The 26,791-nt window shown below is 35.7% G+C and overlaps 2 protein-coding genes across 2 annotated transcripts in view; one reads left to right on the forward strand and one right to left on the reverse strand.

Annotated features, from left to right (window-relative positions):
• LOC121426947 (unconventional myosin-Id-like) overlaps positions 1-11,526 on the forward strand; it is a 77,242-nt gene extending 65,716 nt beyond the window's left edge. The window contains 7 exon segments of the mRNA XM_041623366.1: positions 370-577; positions 1,448-1,671; positions 2,159-2,303; positions 2,908-3,009; positions 4,225-4,341; positions 5,254-5,402; positions 6,805-11,526. Of these exon segments, the coding sequence (XP_041479300.1) occupies positions 370-577; positions 1,448-1,671; positions 2,159-2,303; positions 2,908-3,009; positions 4,225-4,341; positions 5,254-5,402; positions 6,805-6,967 (1,108 nt within the window). The 3' untranslated portion in view covers positions 6,968-11,526.
• Positions 11,527-13,974: 2,448 nt separating this feature from the next.
• Positions 13,975-16,893, reverse strand: LOC121426909 (protein dimmed-like). Its single transcript, XM_041623321.1, has 3 exons — positions 16,256-16,893; positions 15,204-15,421; positions 13,975-14,720 (listed from the first exon to the last, which is right to left on the reverse strand). The coding sequence occupies exons 1-3, from the start codon at positions 16,848-16,850 to the stop codon at positions 14,580-14,582; spliced, it is 954 nt and encodes a 317-aa protein (XP_041479255.1). The 5' UTR covers positions 16,851-16,893; the 3' UTR covers positions 13,975-14,579.
• Positions 16,894-26,791: the final 9,898 nt, after the last annotated feature.

The following is a 26,791-nucleotide window of genomic DNA, read 5'->3' on the forward strand; positions in this document are numbered from 1 at the left end:
ATTAAATCCTGTGTGCTGATTGGTCTATATAGCATCATGTGACCATACATATTCTCACCATTATTTTTGTATTTGAGAAAACCGGGCATGCATGTTTATCAAAATCAGCCTAATCAATAGCTACTTGTGTCTAAATGATAGTTTTTCATCCTGTATTGGGGTCTGTTTCAGGGATCTTGAGGACAAATACAAGCACTCAGACATGTGATTCATCTTAGTTGGAGAATTTTTTTCAATCAGCTGCTCACAAAGTGAAAGGATTCCTTTGATGGGGAGGATCCTATAGACCATTTTATGCCATGTAAGATTTTATAAGACCTCAATTTTCTTGATGAAATTATTTTTTCTCATCATCGTTGGCCTTTATAGGTATAAGATGTTATCAGGCTACACCTGGCCTAACTTCCGAGGGGGAGACGACAAGCTCGGGGTCCAGACCCTGGTCAGTGAACTCCAGCTGGACCATGATGTCAAGTACGGCAAGACAAAGATTTTCATCAGAACCCCAAGGACGATAGTCCAGCTCGAGGAGGCCAGGACCAGGTTACTTCCAGCTCTAGCGACATTCCTGCAAAAGGTATTCTAGTCATTATGGCCGGTTTTCTAAGCTCGGGTCTGAGTTGAATTCTGGTCCAAACATTGGCTGATTATAACTAGCCGTATGTGACACAAATCTTTGTACAGTTTTGTTTCAAAAATTATCATAATTGTCTTGGAATAATAACTAAATTTTTTATATTTTCAGCTTGCCATCATTTTAGCACAGAGTAAGACTGTAGCCTATTGGACTTCAGAAAATGGTCCTATTTGTTTTTAAACAAATAAAAGCAGCAGCATTTATATACTTGGTTCTTAGTTCTGAAAAAATTTCAAATGCAATCCACCTAATTTGGTCCAACTCATGAAGAATCTAAGCACAGGTGGGTGTTTCATGAAAGTTGTAAGAACCGACTAAATTGTTGTTGCTAACAATTTCAGTGAAATCCTTGTTTTGATTGCTGAGAGGCACTAACTTCTGACTGTTACTATGGTAACTGTCAGAGAAAGACAACTTCCACAAAATGGTCCCCCAGATGCTTTCACATTTATGGAATGATATGAAGCTCCAGGAATATTGATACATTATTTGAGTAATTTTTTTGGGGGGGTTAAGATGTTTTGGGTTTCAAACGTATTAGAGGTTGGACATCAATATTTAATATTATTGCCATTTTTCTTGTTTCTGAAAGTTTTTGGAGAGGCACCCTGGGCCAGGTGGCGAGTCAAGAAGATCCGAGCCATCTACCTGATCATGAGTGCTTACAAGCGCTACGTCAGGAGGTCCTACATGAGCAAGGTCAAGGCTACGTTTGGTCGGGTCAAGCAGAAGAGGAATTATGGATAAACTGAAGAACTTAAATCTTTGTCTTTAAATGAATTGTCCACCTCTTTTTCTCTTTTTGTAAAGCTTTGGAGAGGCACCCTGGCCAGGTGGCGAGTCAAGAAGATCCGAGCCATCTACCTGATTATGAGTGCTTACAAGCGCTACGTCAGGAGGTCCTACATGAACAAGGTCAAGGCTACGTTTGGTCGGGTCAAGCAGAAGAGGGATTATGGGAGGAGTCTGGAATGGCCGGAGCCTCACAGGTGGATGAGGCCCCTTTCCAAGTTGCTACAGAAGTCACATAGGAGGCAAGTCATCAAACGCCTAGTTCCCCCCCCCCCCCGACTCCCCTCCCCCACCAAAAGTTGAATTGAATAAAACAAGAAAAATCCAACAAGCACCACCTTTAATAACAATTTCATCGAAATCAGATGCGATAAGAAATTCATGACATTTAGGGTTAGGATTTCGCTCAAAATTATATGGCAGAACACATAGGGTACGCAAATGGGTGAGTCAGTGATGTCACTCAATATTTTTTTTTCATTTATTATATGATATATCAAATATGAAATTTTAATCGTTTTTCTTTGAATGTGAAACAAGGTTTGATAGTGCTCTGCATAGGTGGAATTACTATTCGTGCATCAAATGTTCTTGCAAAATTAATATTTATCATAATATTCAACTTTTTATGTATACAGCACCAGTATATCAAACAAACACCTACATGTATGAACACTTGCAAGTGTATCATCATTCACTTTATAGCATTTGTTTGTTTTGATTGATTAGATGGGTAGCTGCTCAGATCCTAAGAAACATCCCCAGAGAGGAATGGCCAGAGGTCAGACTAAAGTCAGCTGCACAGTCGGCCTTAGCAGGTCGAAGGTCAAATTGGGGTCACCAAAGGAGGTGGAAGGGAGATTATCTCTCCTCTGTAAGTTTGTATTTGAGTTTTCTGTGGTTTGATGGGGGAGGGGGTTTAAAGTGAAGAAAAAATTGAAATCACTGAAATGATAATGATCATATCAATAGTAATAACAGTAATACTAAAAGAGAATACTTGTTGAGTGAATAAGGCCTTGTATAATTCTGCATGCAGTCTACAATTTATAATAGAAAATTAAATGAGCAATATAACAGGAAAATAATAGCAAAGATGGTAAAATGATTCATCTTGATTGCTAACTGGTCACTTGGCTTGTGAAGTTCTACCATTCCTGACAGACGTAAATAGTTGTCAGGGCTATTCCATAAAATAATCAACCTTTTTGTACGTCCGACCCCATTTTTCTCAAGTTTGACTTCACTTCATAAACTGACCAAGTCATGGTCATTTGAGAGCATTACAGACTGTCAAAAGAACAAGAAATCAGAGACAGAAAATTTCATGAAGGTCCCACATATAGGGGGTCGGACGTACAAATCTTATTCAATTGCCCAACTATGATTGAATTAGCAGTACTTGAGATAATGTTAAACTGTTAAATTTGAGAAAAGAATGTTTTAAATTTTATTATGTCTCATTTAATTTTTCCCAGATGGATGAGAATTTTCAATCATCGGTGTATGTAGCAATGATAGGACAACTCAAAACCAAAGACAGGTTCAAGAATGTACTCTTCTCATCAAAAATACTCAAGGTATTTACATTTCCAGAGTCTTAGTAATTCACCTATTGGCATAAGAAATGGTAGCCAATAAAAGTCAATTAGTATATTGACTCTTTAATGCGTTCTTGCCAAATAGAATGTACCCTCTCTGAATTGCCTCTGTTATTATTGAAATGTTTTTGTTACTTTTGTGCTTCCTGCTATGTCGTCTTTATCTCTGAGGAAAGGGGAGGTCCCAAAGAATTTGGAAATAATGAATTCTGATTGACAAGTCAATTTTACTAATTGACTTTGATATGTGGGGGCATCGTGGTCCAGTGGTTAAGAATATCATCTTTCAGTCTGAGGGATGTGGGTTCAATTCCCAGCCATGGCGTTTTTCCTTCAAAAAAGTTACCCACATTTTGCTGCACTCAACCCAGGTGAGGACATGGGTACCGGCAAGAAGTAATTCCTTCAAAACCTGTGAGCACCGGAATCGGTAGACTGGCTTAGCCGAGGGTCATATAGGAGCACCTTGAGCACCTAACAAGGTGGATAGATATGTTATATAAATCCCATATTATTTATAAACACCAAACGAATGAACAGGGATCATTTTGCCTATATTATTATTATCTTTACAATTGTTTACATCGACCACAATCAGGAAAATCAAGCGTACAATTAATCGCTGACCTTGTGTCATGGTACCCAGGTGGGTGTTTCGTAAAGCTGTTCGTAAGTTAAGAGCGAATTTAAGAACGACTGGTGATCCTTTCTTGTGGTAAATGGTATATTCATTGTCGACGGTTCAGCGCGTAAGAAAGGTTCACCAGTTGTTCTTAAAGTCGCTCTTATCTTATGAACAGCTTTATGAAACAGCCCCTGGGGCCCATATCTCAAAGCATAGCAATTATTATAGAACAATATTTGTTACGAATGTTTACATAGACCACAATCGGGAAAATCTAGCATACAATCAATCGCTAACCTTTGTGTCATGGTACCCAGGTGGGTGTTCATAAAGCTGTTTGTAAGTTAGGAACAACCGGTGATCCTTTCTTGTGGTAGATGGTATATTCATTGGCGATGGTTTAGCGCGTAAGAGAGGTTCACCAGTCGTTCTTAAAGTCACTCTTATCTTACAAACAGCTTTATGAAACGGCCCCCTGGTTACAAAATAATGTCTAGACTACATGTAGACCATTGTTGCCCTCTGTAGGATTGTCATTGTTTACTCTAATATTGGCATTGGTATTATAGGTTAACAAGCATAACAAGTTTGCAGAGAGGGCGCTTGTCGTCACCGATCAGTTCATCTACAAACTGGATCCCAAGAAGAATTTCAAACTCATGAGACCGGGAACTCCTGTTTCAGAGGTAATATAATCATCTTGTATGTGTAGTAATGATAGTATGAACAAAAACGCTTCATACTAAACAGCATAAATACCCATTGTTATTACAAAAACTGGGAATGGTAATTGTTCTTTGGTAGTTAGTAGTAGTAGTAGTAGAAGCAGTAGTTGTATCAGAGGTAATATCATCATCCTGTATGTGTAGTAATGATAGTATGAACAAAAGAGCTTCATACTAAACAGCATAAATACCCATTGTTATTACAAAAACTGGGAATGGTAATTGTAGTAGTAGTAGTAGTAGTAGTAGTAGTAGTAGTAGTAGTAGTAGTAGTAGTAGTAGTAGTAGTAGAAGTAGTAGTAGCAGCAGTAGCAGCAGCAGGTTGTTGGTGGTGATACCCGTTGTTATTACAAAAACTGGAATGGTAATTGTAGTAGTAGTAGTAGTAGAAGTAGTAGTAGCAGCAGTAGCAGCAGCAGGTTGTTGGTGGTGATGGCGGTGGTACATAAGTGAGATAAACAGTTATACTAAAAAAAAAACGCAGAAATAACAAGCAGCATTTTGCACTATTCCAATCAAAACAAGAAAACAGTTAAAAGTAGGGATGTACCCTGAACAAATATTTTTTTTTAGGAAATTAATTAATGAACTGGGGGATTATTTCATTTATTAAAAGCCAAGTTGGGAAAGGGTCTAAATGATTATCAGGGAAATTTTAAACTTCATCAGGGAAAATGAGGGAATTTTGCTTTCATGAAAAGAAAACCCTGATGGAGAGATTCACTTAATATTTACAATCAATTTTAACCTTTTATACACATTTGGCCACAGTCTTACAGTTTCACTTTATTATACAATTGATTGCTTGTTTTTATGTTACAGGGCCTTTATGTTTCATTTCTTTCTCTTTTTTTATTCTTTACTCCACTGAAGGTTACGGGAGTGAGCGTGACCCCCGGTAGAGATCAGCTGATCATAGTCCATCTATCAGGTGACAATGACATCGTCGTGTGCCTTACCAATGATGCCAGAGAGAACAGAGTCCCTGAACTTGTTGGCATCCTGGAAGACACGTGGGTGGGGTGAGTATTACAACAGGGTCTGGGGTTCAGATCCCACCACAGCACACACATCCTTTTATATTTATTCATCACTCTCCACCTACATGTGGGTGTAGAGTAAACTGGAATCTTGTTGGATGAATTCTGTAGTAGGGTAGATGAGCTAAAGCTGGGTAATAGTTTGTAGCGCTTTGAAAGTTTGTATTTCAATACAAAGTTTAGCACTTATTAAAAGTGATGTATAAAGGTTCATATTATTACTCTTACTGAATATCATCGCTCTAACAAAGTAAAGTTAATTGTATAAAAAAAACTGATAAGTTTGTAAAGCCATTTAGAGTAATTATTTAAAGGTAAATATATCAAAATTAGTTCGTACAGAATCCAATGAAATGATAACCAAAGTGTCTGTCTGTATAAAAAAACTGATAAGTTTGTAAAGCCATTTAGAGTAATATTTAAAGGTAAATATTTCAAAATTAGTTCGTACAGAATCCAATGAAATGATCACCAAAGTGTCTGTATATAAAGTAAAACGCATGTGCCAAAGGATTCTGGATGAAATTTTGTAATTGCTGAGAAATAAAGAAATAAAACACAGGATTCGGTTAGAGCGTCGGGCTGACACTCTAAGCAATAATTATACATTGTCCCACGTGCGCTTATCTGTGTTGGGGATCTTCGGTGTGAACATTTTTCAGCGTAGATTTCAAGATTTCACAAAGTTCAGTCAATGTAACTGTACCAGATCTAGATCCTCGATGATATACTGACAATTAAGCCTTGTTTTACAGACTTTCTCATGAAATCAGTGTTTCCTGCAACTAGTGGAATTTCTCTTTAATGTTACATATTGATTTTGTGAATGCTGAAAATGACAGTATTGGGCTTCTATGGATTTCACTCTGTGTATACAATCTGATATTGCACCCTGAAGGTTAAAGTTTAAAAAAAAAGGAAATTGCTGCAAACACTTATTTCATGAGAGAGTCTTTTAAATCAAGGTTTATTGTCAGAATATTATCATGCATCTAGATTTGGTTCATTAATGTAAACTTTTTTTCTTGAAATCATGAAATCTTAGCTGAAAAACGAAAATTCAGATGATCACTAACACAGAAAAGCATATGTGGGACAGTGTATAGTTATTGCTCAGAAAAATACCTGGGATTTGATGGAATTCCGTGCTTATCTTGCTTATTTCTCAGCAATTACACATATTTCTTCCAGAGCCATTTGGCGCATATTTTTTATTTATACATACAAACACTTAGGTGGTAATTTTGTGGATTCTGTTTGAAGTCATTTTGAGATCGTTACCACAACTGATATTTAACTTTAACCCTTCCTTTATTGGAAGGGGACCTTGGAGCAACACCATCTGACAAAGATCTATGTCTTTCTTTCATATCTCCCTTTCCAGCACTCGTAAACGAGAGATCCGGACCATCGTCAGCAACAACCTGCAGTGCCAGCTGGGAAAGAAGCAGCGGAAGATCCGCGTCCAACCGACTGGTGTTGACGAACCAGTCTTCCAAAGAGATCACCATGACTTCATCCTACAATGGCCCAGCATCGAGAGCTGAGAGTACTGCTGACCTAGACCTTGGAGGCCTTCTCATACTGATCCAGCCCAGGTAACCTGCCCCAAAGCTTATCAACTTGTCCTGAAAGTGATCCCATAAAACAGTTCTGACTACTCTTACTACTGCCGCACTACCGATACGACCCCTGTTTACAGCGAGTCAGCGCAAGTCTGAAGAAGCCAGCAGAAAGAAGCTGGCGATACATGTAGCTGACAAGGTAAAAACCAATTTGATTGTGAAAAGATGAAAACTTGTTTTATATGAGTTTTACCCATCAGATGAATCTCTTACGTAGTTCCAACTCCTGTTTGGGTACATGTTAGGTGTGAGCAGTCTTTGAGAATCGTTATACAAACACTTTTTTTTAACACTACGTCCTGGAGCTGGGGAGCGTTTCATGAATGGGTTTTGCCAGTGATTTTCACTGAGATATATTATAAGCTACATTTACTGCGAATCTTTATAATAATAATAATGGTATAGTTACCCAGGGTAGCCACTTCAGTTCAGTTTCTCCCGGCTGGCCCTGCTGTTATTATTACCCCAGCTAAGCTAGGCTACCTATCTCTGCAGCCTATTGGCTGATAACAAATCAATTAGTGAAAGTTATTGACAAAGCTTACCATGAAGTGTTTTTCCTGGAGAAATGTTTTAAGCTACTGCAAATACTTGCATCTGATTGGCTGGTTACAAACAAGTCGGTGAAAATCATTGACAAAATATTCCATGAAACCTTTTCCCTGGTCCATTTTGTGGCCCTAACCATTTTCAAAGTGCAGGGCTTTTATTCTGAAATCCTGATGGCCTTTTATTATCTAGTGCGTTATGAAGCCAAACTTGTGTATTAAGGACATGCAACCAAATGAAACTGTTTACAAAATGAAAGATGAAGACTGGTTCTGCAACAAACCTTGCTGTTTTACTGGATCAATGTAGCATTCAACGAGGCATTACCCTGTTGGCTTACTCCCTTGGAACAACCTAGAGTTATTTTAACTCTCTATTTTTTTTCTCTCTCATTGTAATCAATGTGTAGAATTAACTTCCCTATAAGAGATATATGAATATATTTACATTTCTATTTTATTTTTCTTAAAATATCATTCAGTGGAATGGTACATGTAGCTATGCGAATCTTTTACTACTCAATGCCTTATCGATTCTGGAAGCGCCATGGTTTAGTGGTTCTGACACTTGCATTTTAATCAGAGGGTCATGTGTTTGAGTCCCATCATGGCCTTATGTCCTTTGGCAGGGCATCAATCCACAAGTGCCGATGTATTTTAATTAGCATTTGAGTGTGGAAACTCTTATCGGAATGCTCCTCAGGGTGCGGAGTGTGTATATGTAATCATGCAATGATTTAATATGAAAAGTGCTTAAATAACTTGTTCCAGTATATCAAGCGGAATATTGATAATGGTATTTCGTTGAAACAGCTGAGAGGTGTGTCTTTACATTGTACATAAAGATGGTAATATTTTTTTTTCCATATTTGGACATGAAAACAACTCTTTCATATACCATGGACATGGAATTATTTATGAATAAGATGTACTTAAGCAGACATTCCAAAAACCAGTGTGTAAGAAAAGATTTTTGACTGTACACGAATTATGTATACATGTAATTGAGGGATTTTATTTGATAAGAATTAGGAGAGTATGACATTTGCATTTGATTTATGGAATAATTAAATAATTTGATTTTTATCTTTAATCTGTTATTGACTTTTAAATGGTGATATGGATCTTAAGCAACTGATTGACCTGAACCTATCACATAGCCAGTCATGTATTGTAGATAAAAGGAGAATTTGGTCATGACTATTAAAATTGGCTAGTTCTTATGACTGTTATCAAATTTGTAAGGAGGATGGCTTATCAAATATGAAGGATCCTCATCGCTATCTGTTAGAACATTAGTTTTATACACATCATTGTGTTAGAGCATTAGAATAACTACACACATTTGTTTACATTGAAACAGTCCAGACACCCTTGGCTATGCCTTGGGCATGTTGGAACTGTACCAATAGTACCTTGTGTGTGTAATTCTTACAAGTGCGCTCAATGATTTGTTCTATTTGTGTTAATCAACGTTGCAAATTAACTACTGCCTTCTGCATGTATGTGAGTAAAGTTTATGAAGTGCAATACATGTGCCAATGATATCTACATGTACCACAGTAATTACAAGTAAGTTTTCTTTTGTTATTTTTCCCCCAATTACGTTACATGCATGTGAAAACGTTTGACCACCTTGCTTAATTTTGTAATTTCAAATGTTATGAATGATGTACATGTATGCACACATTTAATTCCAATCAAATTTCAATCATTGCACAAATTGATGTGTTTGGACCAACAAACTATACCAGATTGTCTATGCAAATCATTCCTGTGATCAGTGGCAGACCGTGACCCGGAGGAGACATAGTGTCGGAGAGGCACAGCATTGTTCACAAACAATACAGTGCCCCTCCAATCAGTGTCTCCTCCGGGTCATGGTCCGCCACTGCCTGTGATATGTTGTAAAACTAATTAATGTTGTAAAACTAATTGACATTGTAAAAGTAATTGATATTGTAAAACTAATTAATGCATTTGTTGTCTATTTTTTGCTAATTATACTAGTCTTTCTTCAATTTGAAACCTTGTATTGTTATAAGATAAAAGAAATTTTATTTTGGACCATTATGATTATAGGATATTCTTTCTTGTGATATTTTTTAACCTTGCATTGTAACAGGATAAAAGAGATTTTATTTTGAAATGTTATGATTATAGGATATTCTTTCTTGTGATATTTTTGAACCTTGCATTGTAACAGGATAAAAGAGATTTTATTTTGAAATGTTATGATTATAGGATATTCTTTCTTGTGATATTTTTGAACCTTGCATTATAACAGGATAAAAGAGATTTTATTTTGAAATGTTATGATTATAGGATATTCTTTCTCCAATGTGTGCTAAATTAAGGCATCTTGTCAAAATCTGTGACATGTCTTTTGACAGGAATACTGCAATGAAGGCACTATGCGTCTTTTCATAGCGGCTTTCTTGCATTCCTCATCATTTTGTCTATGATGCAATGTGAGGATTGCTGATGCAAGGCCGCTTGCGGGTTGCCCGTTGGAAAAACACTGCTTTGACTTTTGACCAGGAGTCCCGTCTTACAGAGAGTTGCGATTGATCCAATCAATCGCAACTATGGAAAGCCAGCAACAACAACATCTAAAATACATGTTTGTTCAAAATGTTTTCTAGAAATGACGTATATTCATACATTCACTGCTTTCTTGATAAATCAGTATGCTTCCCTTTGTTTTCAATCGACATTGAACAAATTTCCTAAGGAAAAAATTTTGACAATGATGGATTTCCATACATTTGAGATTGATTGGATCAATTAACTCTTTGTAAGATGGGGCCCTTTGAGCCTACAGATAATGTTTGTTCAAATTGTTACCTTTGAATTATACTTACATACGTGTAACTAGTATCATCATAAGTTAGACCAAGCTCGTTTTGAAAGTATCTGAATTGTGTGTGAATTTGCAGACTTTACATACATCGAGTTTGGCATGATATTTCTGCATACCGTACATTTTAGTTTCAAATTTATTGTACAATTAATTATATTTCTGCTTCTCATTTACCCTGAATCTATTTATTTTCATCTCTCCATGATTTTTTCTTTTTATATAGACGTTTTCATTTTATAGATAATGTTTTTTTTCATTTCCGACAAACATTGTGATACATGTACTCAAATTATTCCGAGACAAATAAGAAAACCAATATCATGCATATTCTGTGGTACAATTTTTTTTCTTTGCATGGTCATCGCTTCTGGAGCTCCACGTACAAATTATATGGGAAGTACAGAATTGGGTAGTCATGTTAGCATTACCTCTCTTCCTAGCCTCACTTTTGAGTTTATATACAATACTTTGGGCCAGTATTGAGCATGTCAAACAAAAGTTTATATATGTGAAATATGTGCAGAGGTTTGCATAGCCTAATGACTTCAGGTATGATTCCACTAATGATACAATAAATACATGCTACATGTATTATGTCGTCAAATTTCTCTGAAAAGTTTTAGACTATTTATATGTTGTTTTTTTTTATCATGGAGGTTATTCAGAGATATAACTACACAGAGGGATGTGTATTTTTTAAGTTGATAGTTCATCTTTTGGTTGATAGTCAATGCTAGAAATATTTCTGTCACTGAAATCGTATCATTGACTGAGTCGTCCAACCGAGTCGAGGTCAAGATGATTTCGGTATACAGGTAATATTACTGGGGCTTTTGTTACAAAGAGTTGCGATTGATCCACCCACTCTCGGCTATAGAAAATCAGCAATACTAGGCATTGTGGCTCAGTGGGAGAGTACCCGTACAGTAATTGCAATTGATATTATCGTATTGCTATGTAATCCATAATTATACATCCAGTAGTGTACGCAGGGGGTGAGGGTGGTTACAAGGGTTCAAACCCGACCCCCCCCCCCTTAATTTCTTTTTATACCCCCCCCCTCCATTTTTTAACATTTTTTTTATTTAAGAAATGACAAAAAATTTGTTGTGAAGCCTTTTTTATTTTGGGGCTTGTCCCTTTCTTTTTTTTGGGGGGGGTAGGAAACGCCCCAAAATTGTTGGTGAAGACCTTTAAAAAAATCCTGCATATGGTACTGTTTACATCATTTCATAAGGCCAACCATTTGGCCTTCCAAATAATTTATTAACTCACTATTACTGAAACGCCAATTGTTGGTCAATTTTTTTTTGCAGAAATTCCTCTAGCTTTGTGATTTTTCTTGCCAATGATGCTAAGACCCCACTCAACTTATCTGTATTAATTTATAAACCTTTTATCCTAGCTTTGTATTGTGTATCCTGAGTTGTAGCTCACAAACAAGTGTGTCAAATGTATCGTTTGCAGTAGTACTAAAATGTGCAAATAGTTTTTGGTAGTTTGTGAAAATATTGTTATGTAAATGTTATAATTGTTTGCTTCACCTTACTGTGAAGTGATGTATGCTTGTAAGAAAGAACCCAGAGGACTTACTGCTAAACACTCTCTTTGAGAGTCACTGTAATGATTGATATATGATCATAAGACATTAGTTTGCCTTCATTTCAATAGGACCTCTTGGTTGCTAAGCTTCTTTGTGGTCTTTAAAAAGAGGTGATGAATGAAAAAGAAGGATTTTTTTTCAATATTTTAAAGAACTAATCATTGAGATTAATTAATCAAATACTAGAATTCATGTATCATTCATAGTAATTTCATGAATATGCCTTATGTATTGCTGGTCAATTATTATATTTGATAAACTTGCATGTTGATAAGGTTATCAAAACTTTTATTGTAGATTTTAGATGAATATATTGGATTAACATGATAGGCTATTTTGTTATAGATGTACACAATTTGTTTTATTGTAAAATTAATATATATATAACTACGCATTTTGATTAGCTACACAGTACTCGTATATACAGTATACTGATTCTTTTTAATCAGTTTCAAACTTCAACAAGATTTTATGTATGCCTGTTGATCTCTTGATTTTATAATGAATAAAATGAATAATTTTAATAATTCATTGGGAGTTTCTATTAAGAAATAAGAGAATAGAGAGAGTCGAAAGCACGCGTCGTGGTCTAGTGGTTCTGACTCTCGCCTTTCAAACAGAGGGTCGTGGTTCGAATCCTAATGATGGCGTGTTTTCCTTCAGCAAGAAATTTATCCGCAATGAGCTGCACTCGACCATGTGAGGTGAATGGGTACCCGGCAGGATTAATTCCTTGCATGCACTGAGCGCCGCTGATGGCAGCTCGAGCTAAAGCCGGGTAATAATAGCAGCACTTTGTATCCTCAGGCAAAAGGTGCTTTATATAATACCGCTATCATTATTTTATTATTAGATTATGAAAAGTTGCCTCTAATAAGAGACTGGAGGATGAGCTGTGAGCAATATATGTAGAGGGGAAGAGGAGGGAGACAGACAGATAGAAGAGAGAGTGTGGTGAGATTTTCTAAGACGATTGTAGTGGTTAAAGGAGAATGAAACCATTGGAACAATTAGGCTTTTGTCGAAAAAGCAAAATCAAAGGTTAAGAACAAAGAAAGTTTGAGAAAAAGATGACAAATAATGAGAAAGTTATGAGAAATTGAATATTGCAATCACTAATGCTATGGAGATCCTCCCATTGGCAATGCTACAAGGATGTGTGATGTCACATGTGAACAACTTTCCCTTTGATGGACTATAATAATACCCCAAAATGTTTCTTTTTGCTTTTTCGTATGGTGATACAAACTCTTTATCCATGATGTATTCTTTAAAAATCTGTATTACATTCCCTCCTATAGAAAGAACGCATGAGCTACTGATAGATGTGATAAAAGAGGCAGTTTAAGTGAAATTATATACTAAATTAATGGGGAGAGTTGTTCACAAGTGACATCACACATATTTGTCGAATTGCCAATGTGAGGATCTCCATAGCATTAGTGATTGCAATATTCAAATGCTCATAACTTTTTTATTATTCGTCCGATTTTTCTGTTCTCACACAAGCTATCTTGTTCCAAAGGTTTCATTCTCCTTTGATATTCGGCAATTTTCATGAAATATTTTGTATATATATCTTTGTATCTCTGACCCCTATTTGATCCCTATTTTCTCCTTGTTGGCATCACTTGATAAACTGCTCAAGCCTTGATAGTTTTAGAGCTTCGCAACTTCTTATATGATCTAGAAAATATTCGAACCATTAAATGGAATTTGCCCTCTTCTCAAATGAAAAAAAATATTGACACTCCCCTTTCGCTTGCTCTCTTCCCACTTTTCTTTCTTTCCTTCTTCTCCCTCTTCTCCTACTATATGCGTTTTGTTAAAAGGGCTCGTCTGACGTTTTGTCCTATGGTTACCATCGTAAAAGTGCCAATAACATTGAAAAAGTTTTCAGATCAGGAAACATGTCAGGCAACAATTTTTTTTTTTTGGAGGGGGGTATTTTTGTATGTTTTTATTGAAATAAGAAATGCTGAATATGCTCCCATATGCATACTCTTCCCACACGACTCACTTTTTTCCTTTAATACTCTCGTCAATCAGTTGAATGGAAAAAGCATTGAATTTCAGATTTTTTTTAATCATTTATCTGTCATGATTTAATACTGAAACATACATCTTAAAGATGCAAGCAGTGAGCAAAAAAGTAATCTATGTAAAAATTCACAATCAAAATCCTGACAATACTGAAAACAAATAAAAGAAGGACCAATAATTACAATACATTAAACTGATAGGTAAGAATCCAGGGGACCGATGACTTCAGTTCATATTCAAGGGGACTTAAAGCAAAAAAGGCACACACCCACACAGTTTTATGGTGACCCCTCCCCTTGGTAATTCCTTGATTCCCTGAGTTATACATGATGAAGGATGGATTCACAAACTTTTTTAAGGTTAAACCTCACCTTTTTTTCTATCATCGGTAAAAAAAATTTGCTTCCGCAGACAAAGTTGACATTTTTATTGTAAATTGTATCTTGATACCCCCCCCCCCTTCCTAATCACCACAGATTAACCACTGGCATTGTCAACTTCGCTTTCATGGTTGACGCTCTTTCGTGTGACGATGTCGTTTAGGAACCCGATGTAGAGAATAGCTAGTCGTAGCGTCTCGATTCGAGATAGTCGCTTCTCGTGCTTGAATTTCGGCACCTGGCATTGGTGGTAAAGAAATGATTTTAACTGAATTAAATTTATTATCAAATATCACTCTCAATACATTTACATTGAACAGGGCCTACATCAAAGAAAAAAAGACACACAAAATAACATTTGGTGATGCAGTCAATAAGGTATACGTTCAATGAAAAGTATACCCGGTTGTTGGATAGTCCGGACGTTTGTTTTGTGGGGGTTTTTGTCCGGAAAAGACAATTATGAGAACAATGTGATCCCTATTAGATACATTAATTTTAATGAAATTTCACCAAGCGTAAATATTTACAACTAATTTTGCTCTATGAGTTTTGAGAAAATCCATAGCAAAAGATGACCCCGATCCTACAAGGATTTTCTTTTTGCAAATAATTTTGAGGTGAAAATTTTAAGTCTGCATCCCAACCATCAGACCATCAATATAATTTTCATTCTCTACTGCAGCGTACTAAGGCAACAAGAGAAACTTTCTAACCTCACCTCTTTACGAAGCTTATCAAAGGCGTCGTTAAGACCAAACATCCGCCGTCTTTCTCGGACGTTGGCGGCTTTCCGCTGAGCGACGGTGACGACCCGACGTCGAGGTTTCGTGGTTGTCTTTGCTCTGGTTCTCGGCAGTATGTGTGTTTGAAAAGGAGGACGGTGCTCGCTGTTCGACTGAGCCTGATTTGGATACGTTCCGTTCGTTTGGGTGGATACTGCAAAATAAAGAATACATGAAATTCCGGACTAATATATACTTTCACAAGATTGCTAGACATAGAAATGACGAAAGAATAAATAAGACACGTGTTGAAAATCTCAACTTATTATCGTTGTAGGGACCAGATTTTTGTTGACGTAAACGTGACATAAGATGAAAAATTGCTGGCCATTCATGTTCAATAGTGTATCAGCAATTAACCTTATGTTTTTGTTTGAACGTTAAGATCTTTATAAAAGATTCAAGGATTGAGGGATGGTTCCCTAACAAAGGAAAAATATTGAAGTGCGTTGCCAAGATAATATTTTGATGGGAGGCAAGACGCCGTTGTGCTTATTCCTTTTTTCTCAGTTATACATATATTCTTCATTAGACAGAACACACAATCACAGCCCCCCCCCCATCTGTGAAACCGACCTGGATGTTTTAGAGAATATATCACTTCAAAATATTATGTTTTTCTATAAATATCTCTTGAAAAAAAAAACTCCACGGCAGGGTCGACATCCCCGCCGCCCCCTTTATTGTAATGAGAGGCATAATTAAGAGCCCACCTATAAGTTGTTGTCGAATGTCTTTTTGTCAAAGATAAGAGACTTGGACATGCATTTCTATTCAAAGGTTTAGTTAACATAGAAGATTAACCTATTACCCTCTCAAAAAAAAAACTTATGGATGATCCCTCTTAAAAGAATTGATGCGACCAGAACCAAGTCCGATTTTTATACATGTATTTTTCTGTAAAATCTAACTTGAAATTCAGTACAGCAGGATGGACTCCCTTTCTTTTCAATGATAGACATACATATTTAATCAATTTAGAACTCACCTTGTGGATGTTGGTAGTCGTTATGTCCGAAATATGGAACATTTGGCAAGGTCTGGGTGTCCGAATGAGAATAGCCGTTACTGAACGACGAATAGCCTGACGGACCATTCTGGCAACAACTCTGAAATTGTGTTGTGTCACTCAATGTCGGAAAATACTGATGATTAGTTTGATTATTTGGAATATTTAAAGTCTGGTTATTCGTTACCCATTCCGAGTTCTGGAAGAGATATGCCGCCAGTTCGCTGCCCTCGTCGAGCTCCTCGCCGTTGTCAGTTCTGAAATCTCCGTCATCGCCGACGTCCGCCGTCGATAGGATGTCGAGGAGGTGCGCGGTGCTCAGTGGAACGTGATCATATTGATGATGACCGTTGCCGTCTTCGTAACCTATTTTGCTGTTATTGTTGGTAGTTATGTTGCCGTGATCGTAATTGATATTGCAGTGGTCGAAACCGTAATTGACCGCGGGTGTGAGCTCGGCGTATGTAGGTGGCGATACCGATGGTGATGCGAAGCTGCTATCATTGCTATCGCCGGATGATATTGTATCCATTGTCAAAGAGCTGAAAGTATTTTCGATGATTTGTTCTTGCATGGTATCAGCTAAAATATATATTTGATATATATTTTCATTCACAGTGTCATTTTATTTGAAGGTTTTTTTTTTAATCAGAGTCAGCAATATAACACAACGGAAAAGGCGTTTCGCAAACGAATTCTCAAAACACAACAGCGTCTAATATATCTCAAGAAATGGCAAGCATCATTGGTGATGAAATTGAAGAGAAATTGAATACTAGGTCGCTTTCTCTCTTCGGATTGTCAACGGTTTAAGTTATGACGAACAGTAGCTACAGTTGTGGAAAATAAGAAGACTGAATTCCAGGCAATTGTGTTTTTTCTTCAGAATCCTTTATTTTTCCCTCAATACTAAAGGTGTCCACAGTCTTGAAAGTGGAACACATCCGATCAAGTTGATAAGATTGAAGGCTCCCGATATTTATAGCAAATTTAATGAACTCCAGTTGTTAAGCATAGACGAAAAGGGGCGTAAATACGATTCATGTCCATAAAACAAGGTTGTCCTTTTAGAGATCACAAACTTTTAGTCATTTCAAAATTTGATAGTAACTTTCGCTTTTTAAAGTCTCTGAATGAAAAAAAGAACACTTTTGGCCACGCCCTTTCAACCAAATTATAGTCTAGCTTTCAGGCAATTTTTTTAGTGGTGTTTCGTCTTGTGGTAAACAAATTCAACGTTCCCATTCATGAAATCCAACAGCACGTAACCGGCACATAACATTACACTAATGGTGTGACAAAATTAAAACCGCATTTTGTTCAGAATGAAATATAAACCTTACTTTTTAGGGACTGCAAAATAACTTTCAAAAGATCAATACAAAAGTTCCTGGACGTCAGAATACCACCAAGCACCCCTTCCCCCAATAAACGCCTTCCACATTATATTGATACAATGTGTAATTAAGGGAATTCTTGGATGTAAAGCCAAGAGGTTGGTCTACATTAGTATATTTGATCGGAAAATACTCTCACTTTTGTTGTTTGCCCAACAAGTGGATTGACAGAGCTTAAACACTTGACTCGCGTGGCCATTGGCGTTTAAAAGCTGGTCATTTTTATTTAAACGATTGCCACTTAAATGCTTCAACTGGAGTACCCTTTAGATATTGAAGTAGTTCTGGTATTTGTAAAGATAAGTAAGAGACACCCTTTTAGCGCCTATTCCAACTTTTCTTTTTAATCCTTCCCTGCTTTTCATTGCATCCAAACATACGTAAACACACGCGTCTTCCAACGGAGACATTTTTTTTCTTCTTCTTTTAAACAGTTCAAAGTTGGGGAGTCGTGGAAAATATCCAACTCATCCTCCTTATGAATCATGTTATTAAAGTAGATATTCTCATTTTTATTCTTCTTCTTTTTATTTTCTTCTCTTACTATTAGTGTCTTAATTTTTCATCTTCGTCTCTTTTTTATCATCATCTTCTTCTTCTCCTCTGTCTTCTCCTTTTCCCTTTTCTTGTTCTTCTTCTTCCTTTTCTTATTCTTCTTCTTCTTCAAAACCCCAAGTCTTCATTTTTTTCCTCTCTCTCTGTATCCCTGTATCCTCATGTCTTGTCTCATATTTTCAATTTCTTTTCTTTCTTATTATATTTACTCGACCAATGAGTCGAGTGTGAGCATACTGATGCCGAATCGTATTTTTGTTAAAAGATAAAAATGATAAATCTCAGCCATAAATGGGCCTCATACCCGAAATTTCATAATTTTGTTTTGTAAATTAATCCTATCCTGTTCCACGAGAGACACCATCTCAATACATTTCTCCTGAATATTGTTTTTCTTTATTTGAGGTGACGCAGTTGGGTCTTGTGTAGGGTTTTAACCCCCTCCCATCTCATCCAACCCCAGCAAAATTAAAGTAATAATAATGCAACAAGAGTATAGATAATGATGATAATATTTTTTGATAGATAAACGGCTCACATACATCACTCTTTCTCCTCACCCCACCCTCATTGGCGGCGGAAGCCAAAAATTTAGGGGGGTCCACCTGAAATTTTGTGATCGACACAGGTAAAAAAAATTGACAAGTAAAAAAAAGGCAATCAACAAAAAAATTAGGGGGGGCCGTCCCCCCTCCTCAATGTTAGGGGGGACCTGCTTCCGCCGCCTATATGCCCGCCCTTGATCCCTCCCCTTATTTTTCCCTCATATTTTCTTCACTTCCCAGCACTGGCTTTACGTCCTATCCGACACGCGACTAACCACCCACCTGTTACACGCTCGTGCTAATTGCTTCATCCACGCGAGCTTTGTCTCTCCCATTCCTCAAAAAACAATTCCAGATTGTATAGTCGCGAGAATAAATTTACTTGGTGCATACCTATAATCCTGATACCTTCCTTGTCAATATTAGCACGTTCTGTAAACAGTCAGCATTGTTTAATTTCGTCTTTTTTTGCTTTATGTTGCGATTCGGACTTGCTCATGGTGACTTCGGTAACATTTGGCGAGATTTTTATTCGTCAGTTCCTTACGATAGAGAACGATGAGGCACGAAATTACCTTTTTTAGTTGGTTCATTCTATCACAAATTAACTTTTTTGTTGTGGCTTTAAGAGTTTTCTCAATATTTTAATTCTTTATTTTGTTCAATTGGCTTTACGTAATTATAGCAAATCAAACAAGCTTTTTTTCTGAAGAAAATTCTCACCAAAGACGCATTGTCGATTTTTAGTTATCATTACATTCTATTCTTACATTAATTCCATCTATTTATGGTGGAAACTCATCTGGTTTCCATGAAATTTATTAATTGAGTTTTTACATAAATTGGGAATAAGATGTTTCCGAAAAGTGTTTCTAAGATGTTTCTTTTGTAAAATGACTATGCTTATTTTCATTCGTGGTTTGGTCAACATAATTTGTGTTGAATGTATTTTTTTTCTTTTGCCAAAAAACTTCCTGCGATCAGAGCTTCTTACTTTGATTCACAAATCACTGTGTTCAGTACTAACGAAACATGTTCATTACAATTATTTGATGTAACTTTTGGCAAACCAGGGAATTATTATTGCTCGATGACGTCGTTTTCTTCTAGATTAACATCGGTAACGCTTCTATATTTAAAGGAGAATGAAACCTATGGGACAAGATAGATTGAATGTGTGAAAAACAGAAAAATCAAAGAACCGGATCAACGAAAATTTGAGAAAATCGGACAAATAATGAGAAAGATATAAGCATTCGAATACTGCAATCACTAATGCTATGGAAACCCTCAAATTGGCAATGCGACAAAGATATGATGTCACTTGTGAACAACTCTCCCCATTACTTTAGTATAATTCACTTTAATTGCCTCTTTTATCACATCTATCAGAAGATCATGTGTTCTTGGAGGGCATCTAATACAGATTTTTAAAGAATGCATCATGGATAAAGAGTTTGTATCTCTCCATAAGAAAAAGCAAATAGAGAAATTTTGAGGGTATTTTATAGTCCATCAACGTGAAAGTTGTTCACATGTGACATCACACATCCTTGTTGCATTGCCAATTGGAGGATATCCAAAGCATTAGTGATTGCAATATTCAAATTCTCATAACTTTCTCATTATTTTTCCGATTTTTCTCAAACTTTCTTTGCTGTTATTCTTTGATTTTTCAGTTTCGACATAAGCCTACTTGTTCCAAAGGTTTCATTCCCCTTTAATTTCTTCCTTGCTCTTATTTCTTTTCCCCTATTTTTTTTTTGTAAATCATAATGACTAATCATCTTTTGCACACCCTTCCCCCCTTGTAGCGCCATCACCGAGTAATATTTTTTTCATTCATTGATTATTGAGATTTTTACAAAGGTGTTTTCGATACGCACTTGTTGCCACCAGTGCAATCAATATAAGGTGCTTGTTGAAAACTTTGCACAGAACGACATAATCTTAATAAAAGAAATAAACGTTCATTTCCTTTCCTTTTCATAAATCTGACGGGACCACACGCTAGACTTAAAGTAAACATGCCCCCTTTGAAGAATAATCTTACAATTGTTTTCCCCGCCCCCTTCGCGCGCCGTGAAGGGCTAACACAAACAGACGGTTAGCAACGTTTACGTGCGAAAAGTTAATGGATTTGAAACAAAAGCAGCCCGTCGCATGTTCAGTTTTATTTTTCTCCCTTTTACGATCGAGGTTCTATAAGCACGACTTTTGATCATACATAACTCTTTAACAACAAAGTCCCTTGTCAAATCCTTTTTGAAACTTTTCATTGAACAATGACGATTTTCTTAACAAAAAAACAAAACAAAAGTTTAACAAGTAGCGTACTGCAGCGTAACTGTAACAAATATTGTCATTTTTTCAATGTTATACAGTGCGTATCAAAAAAAAGTTTACACTTTAAAAAAATCCTGTAAAATATTACATTTGTATTATCCTGAGGATTTTTCCACATTTTAACATTAGTACAGATCCATTAAAGCAAATGACGATATAACTGTCGAAAAATATTTCCGCTTGAGTGAGCACCACTTACTTTTGAAAAGTTAGTGAAAAATGATTTGCGCAGAACTTTGAAATAGTTATGCGAATAAAAGTACAACTTAAACATGAAGAAAAGAGGAATTTAGCTAGTAAAATTGATTTGAAGATATCGTTTAACCTTTTTGACTTGTTTCCTTGCCCATAAACACTTCAAAGAGTGCATTTCGCCTCACCCCACTCCCCCACACACCGAGGCCATCGTGACGATATTTGCTTTACACTGAGCTATGATTTACGAGGAATGGCTTAAGCTTGATTTTCATTTTGCTAATCATTGCCAAGCTTGGGAAAAGCGTGGAGAAACAAGTATTAAATGAAAAATGAAATGTAAACCCACTTTCAATGATAAAAAATGCTGGAGATGTCTGATATAAACTTTTGTTCAGATTCAGTTATGTCCTCAGATCCAGCTGGCACAAATAGGGTAAAGGTTGTGCTTACTAAGTGTTGAAATTTCAATTTGGGTGGCAAAATTGTTACAAAATGCTTGAATGTATCCGTTTTATTTCAATTGACTAAAAGTGCAAGGGAAATGGATGAGAAATGTTTCACAAAGCAAGTTTAATTTCGCCCTTCCCCCTTGACACAGCGTGAAAATGAGCATTTCTGCGCAAACAGATTTCTGCGAGCTTTACAAAAATGCACAGCGCTCACTCAAGTGTAACATTCTGACAAAACTTTTACTTTCATTGGATAGATGAGACCCAAACCCAAAATTATATGTGAAAAATTTACCCACATGTTGTGTCTTTTTTAATTCCCAGGGCTTTTTCAAAGTGTAAACTTTTTTTGATACGCACTGTATAGACTGCTCATATCCAAGACCTATCTAAGTTCCAAATGGGATGGGGCGGGTAGCAACCATTCTAAATGAGAAAGTAGGAATTGGAATCATAGTCTTTAAATGAAGAACAGTCATTAATGTGATATTTTGATAAAAACCCTTGTCATTTGTGAATTATCAAAATTGAACCTTAACTGTCCCCAAATCCCTCGAAACACCTGATTAGGTAGGGTAAACACATAGGCGGCGGAAGCGGGGGGACGTGTCCCCCCTAAATTTGTTGTTGATGACTTTTTTTTTTTTTTTTTTGCTTGTCAATTTATTTTCCTACGTCCCCCCTAAAATTTTTGGGATGAGAACCTTTTTTTTTGCTTGTCCCCTCCTAAAATTTTTGGCTTCCGCCGCCAATGGGTAAACACACATGAAATCGGAAAAAAGTGAGCATTCGTGGCCCCAAAAATATATATTTTTTTTTTAATTTGTGAACTCCTTGTCATTTTGATCAAAAAGTGTCAATTTCTGATCTAAGCCCTCTAAAACAGATATTTCTATTCATATCCATAAAATAATAAACGACAACATTTCTCAAAAATTGGCAAATCATCATGCATTGCATCATAGTAATTAAGCTTTTCAATATTGTGATCCTGTTCAACCCTTCCGTCCATCGGCCAAACAATTATCCTGCACTGTTAAAAATACTAGTAATTTTACAAATAAAAATAGTATTTTTTAAACAGACGATGTCGTACTTCAACAAACCAAACGATAGGCCTATAATGTAGAATTACAAGCTAAATACATGTAAAACAAAGTAATAATATTTGTAAAAAGAATTTTCAACGAACTATCGTGTTTTCGTATATGTATATTAACGGCGATTTTCATGTTAAATGAATGTTAAGATGGTGGGGGTGTTATAGATTTTTTATGCATTTTACAGCCCATTGTAATAATAATTAGACAGTCTCCATCATAAGCAATTTACAAAAAGCCATTAAAATCTCATCTCTTTCATACTTTGTAGTTTTTGAAATATTACATCGTATGAATTCATTGTAAGCGCTTTGGGACTAATGGGAAAAGCGCAGTACACATAAGAAGTAATAATAATAATCGTAATTTAACAATTCATACTGTTTATGAGTCCCAGCTGCCAGTAATCAGTTTTACGGTTTTATTCTTAACAGTCACGGTGTACACGAATCAAATAGCCAATCAATTTACAAATCCTCCCATCGCAGTCTCGTTCTCCAGCATAACTACGACTTCGAAACGACTGCGTTACGCTGGGAATCCAGAAGAGTTACACCTGGAGTATTATACTCGTTCACTACCATTTAACACCACTTAAGGACGGTAGTGTCAGCCATTCAATCAGTCGCCAGATTCGATCAATTAATAAACACATTCAGCGATTCAAAAATTCAATCAATCTACTAATCAACTGACAATCAATTGATGTTCAGGAGATCCCCCCCAAAAAAAAATATATATATACATATAACAAATAATAACAATATGAATACATAAATAAAAAATTAAATAATAATAATAAAGCAACCATCCATTAGGTTATCCAACAGTTTATCCTCAGTTTATCAATCAACAATCAAACAACTATAACCCAAGCGACCATCCATCAAGCAATCAATAAGTCAATACAACAAACAAAACGAAATCAATCAATCAGTCAATCGATCAAACAAACAATCAAACAACCAATCAATCAGTCAATCGATCAAACAGTCAATTCGTCAATCATTTTATCAGTCAATCCATAAATTTGTCCATCAATCAATCAATCAATCAAACAAACAATCAGTCAGTCAGTCAACTTATCAACAACCATCCGTCGGTCAATCAATCAATAATTAATCATTACATAAATCAAATCGTCTAGTAATCAATTTGCAATTAAAAAATCAATCTATCAATGATTTAATCAACCAATCAATTAATCAGTTACCAAAATAGCCCCTCCCCTCCCAACAAAAAAAAGATAATAATAAAATAATAATGAATAGATAATTAAAGTTTAAAACACACACGAATCCATCACATTGATAGTACTATGGACTAATTTATTCTTAGGCGCAAGCACTCTCCGTAACAAACTACTGGTGTATTGCTTGTATTTCATAATATAAAACTAAACTTTATACAAATATAAAAAATATATATCAATCTAATTGTTCATATATTTAAAAAAGACATTCCAGCTTTATCAAACTGCTAGCTTAATATATTTAAGATGCCAAATATTGTCTTTATGTTTGTTTGAGACTGCCAAGGTGTAGTTATATCAGATATATAATTTTCACTTTTATGATGCACTAGAAAGAGAATCAGTTTGAATTCTTTAGACAACAGATATATTCAACAGAGTATGATATCATTAATAATCCTCATACACGTAGTATGACTGTAAAAGGATGCCATGTAAATATGTTAATTATTATTATCATTATTATACTGCAAAAAAAACTACAGGAGTAGTCAAGAAAGACAAACACTGAGGTCATACCTCACTTTACTAAAACTTTATACATGTAGCTTATTTCTTTAGGCTGAAAATATTACAAGTTTCTATGGAGGCAGTTTGCGCAGAAAAAGTAAAAGTATTTGTAAAAAAAATAAAGTATTGCATAGTAGAGTTCACAACATAATTTCTACCATGGCAAGTTTGTTGCCATATTATACAGAACTCAAAATTATCATTTTGGTCAATGTCTTTTACACAAACAGCATTTTACAACTTCAGTTTGAATGACTACCTCAACTTAACATCTTAGCAAAACATAAGTGAATAGCAATTGACAAATATCAGATATGAAGTAAACACTATAGACTCACACAAAATATAAACGGAACAAATTATGATTTACACTACATTAGGGGTATATTGCACACCTTTAATCTCAATGGGGTAATAGCTTTGCCAAAAAAATAATCAAGCATGATTCGCTTTATATCATGAAATGGTAGTATCGATCCTAATCATTTGATTGGCCAGATCTCATCATGTGACCACCTTTTTTAAAAATATTTTTGTTTGCCTAACAACAAAAGCACCTTTCCAGTGGCTAATGGGTGCTTTCAGCAGTCCCAGAGGTACCGGTCAAAATGTGTTCTTATTGGAACAATGGAACATGGCACTCTTTTTTAAAATATGCATTCAGCATGTCTACTCTGCTTGTCAGGGGAGCGTTTCATGAAAGGACTAGTCGGACGTTTTATCCGACAGTTACTATAGTAACAGTGCCTCTCAGCCAATCAGAATCAAGGAAAGATGTCAGATCTGACAACTTGTCAGACAAAAATGTTGATGAAACGGTCCCCTGATCTCAGTTCTCAGTATTCATTGTTCTATCACACTCAATGATTATATTGACCTAATCTTGCTCATCACTCAAAGTATATTAAAATTGGTTATGTAATTTGTCCCCATAAAAAGGAAATATACTTTTAAAAGCAATTATCTTCTATTGAAAAAAAAGTGAAACTTTCAGACAACTTCAATTGCACTAGATATCTAAATTGTTTTCTTCTTCCCTTATTTACTATTATCTGGTCAAGAGAGGGCGCTATAATAGTTATTTCAGCAGAGCCATTGATAGAAAGAGTTCGGCCAACCCAGCTTCAATGGGTTACCAACATGGCGCAATTTCTTTTGAATTGGGCTTGCCCAGCTAATCATTATGCACCATGTTGGTAATCCACTGAAACCGGGTCAGCCAAACTCTCTATTAGTAGCTCTGTATTTCAGCTATGATAAGATATTGCATTTCATCAATTATTAAAAGACATTCCATGATTACACCAAAAATATTGAGCTAATGAACTGGTAACAAAACATAAAAATATGTACGTATTGGGCATATTTCAATGTACTAAAATCTAAATTCTCAGTGAGGATATTAGGATAATGAGATAAAATATGGTGTAGTATAATATATTAATTGCATGGATACCTAAAAAATAACACACGACAGTAACAATACTTTTTTTCCTTTCTGTAAAGGCAAGGCAAGCAAATTTCTAAAATTCCCGAGTCTACAAACTTCAATATAGCCTATCACAGTTTACAAAAACTCATTAAACTGTAAAAAGTAAATATTTGCAGCAGAATTCTCTTCCACAGAGTTTGAAAACCCAGACTTCAGGGACCACCTCCAGGGGCACACCTGAAAACACAACTATGCCAATTTTTGAGTGGCAATAATTATGATCATTCTAAAACCAACATTGGGAAACATGTGTGAATCCACTCATTCAATGAACAAGGTTATGATATAACCTTGTTCTCAGTTACATCTCTATGTGTGGCAAAATAAGGTTGACAATGTTTGGATTATTTTCTATTTTTCTTTTGGATAAATGCTTCATTTTTGTACACTGTCAGTTTCCACTACAGCTTTTCATATTATAACTTGGCTCTTAAGTATATTTGATTCTTTAAATTATTTTTTCTTTATTACAAATAGAGCTTGAAAAATGAAAATTTTCTTGCCATATTACTTTCCAACAATAGAGGGCATACACAAAAATATGCCCAAAATTCAAGTTTTTGAGCGCTTTGGTCAATACAAAAATTGTTCTAAATTACTATTGAAAATTGAGTTGCAACTGTATGGAAATTAATAACTTTGGTCACAAAAGTGATATTATAAATTTCAAG

This window comes from Lytechinus variegatus, chromosome 13, assembly GCF_018143015.1.
Source record: "Lytechinus variegatus isolate NC3 chromosome 13, Lvar_3.0, whole genome shotgun sequence".
In the NCBI taxonomy this organism is placed as follows: Eukaryota; Metazoa; Echinodermata; class Echinoidea; order Temnopleuroida; family Toxopneustidae; genus Lytechinus; species Lytechinus variegatus.

Coding starts and splice junctions, on each gene's coding strand:
- LOC121426909 (XM_041623321.1), bottom strand. CDS start 16,850: ATGCAAGAACAAATCATCGAAAATACTTTCAGCTCTTTGACAATGGAT. Junction 15,422..16,255: donor CGACTACCAACATCCACAAG/GTGAGTTCTAAA, acceptor TTTATTTTGCAG/TATCCACCCAAACGAACGGA. Junction 14,721..15,203: donor TTGATAAGCTTCGTAAAGAG/GTGAGGTTAGAA, acceptor CACCAATGCCAG/GTGCCGAAATTCAAGCACGA.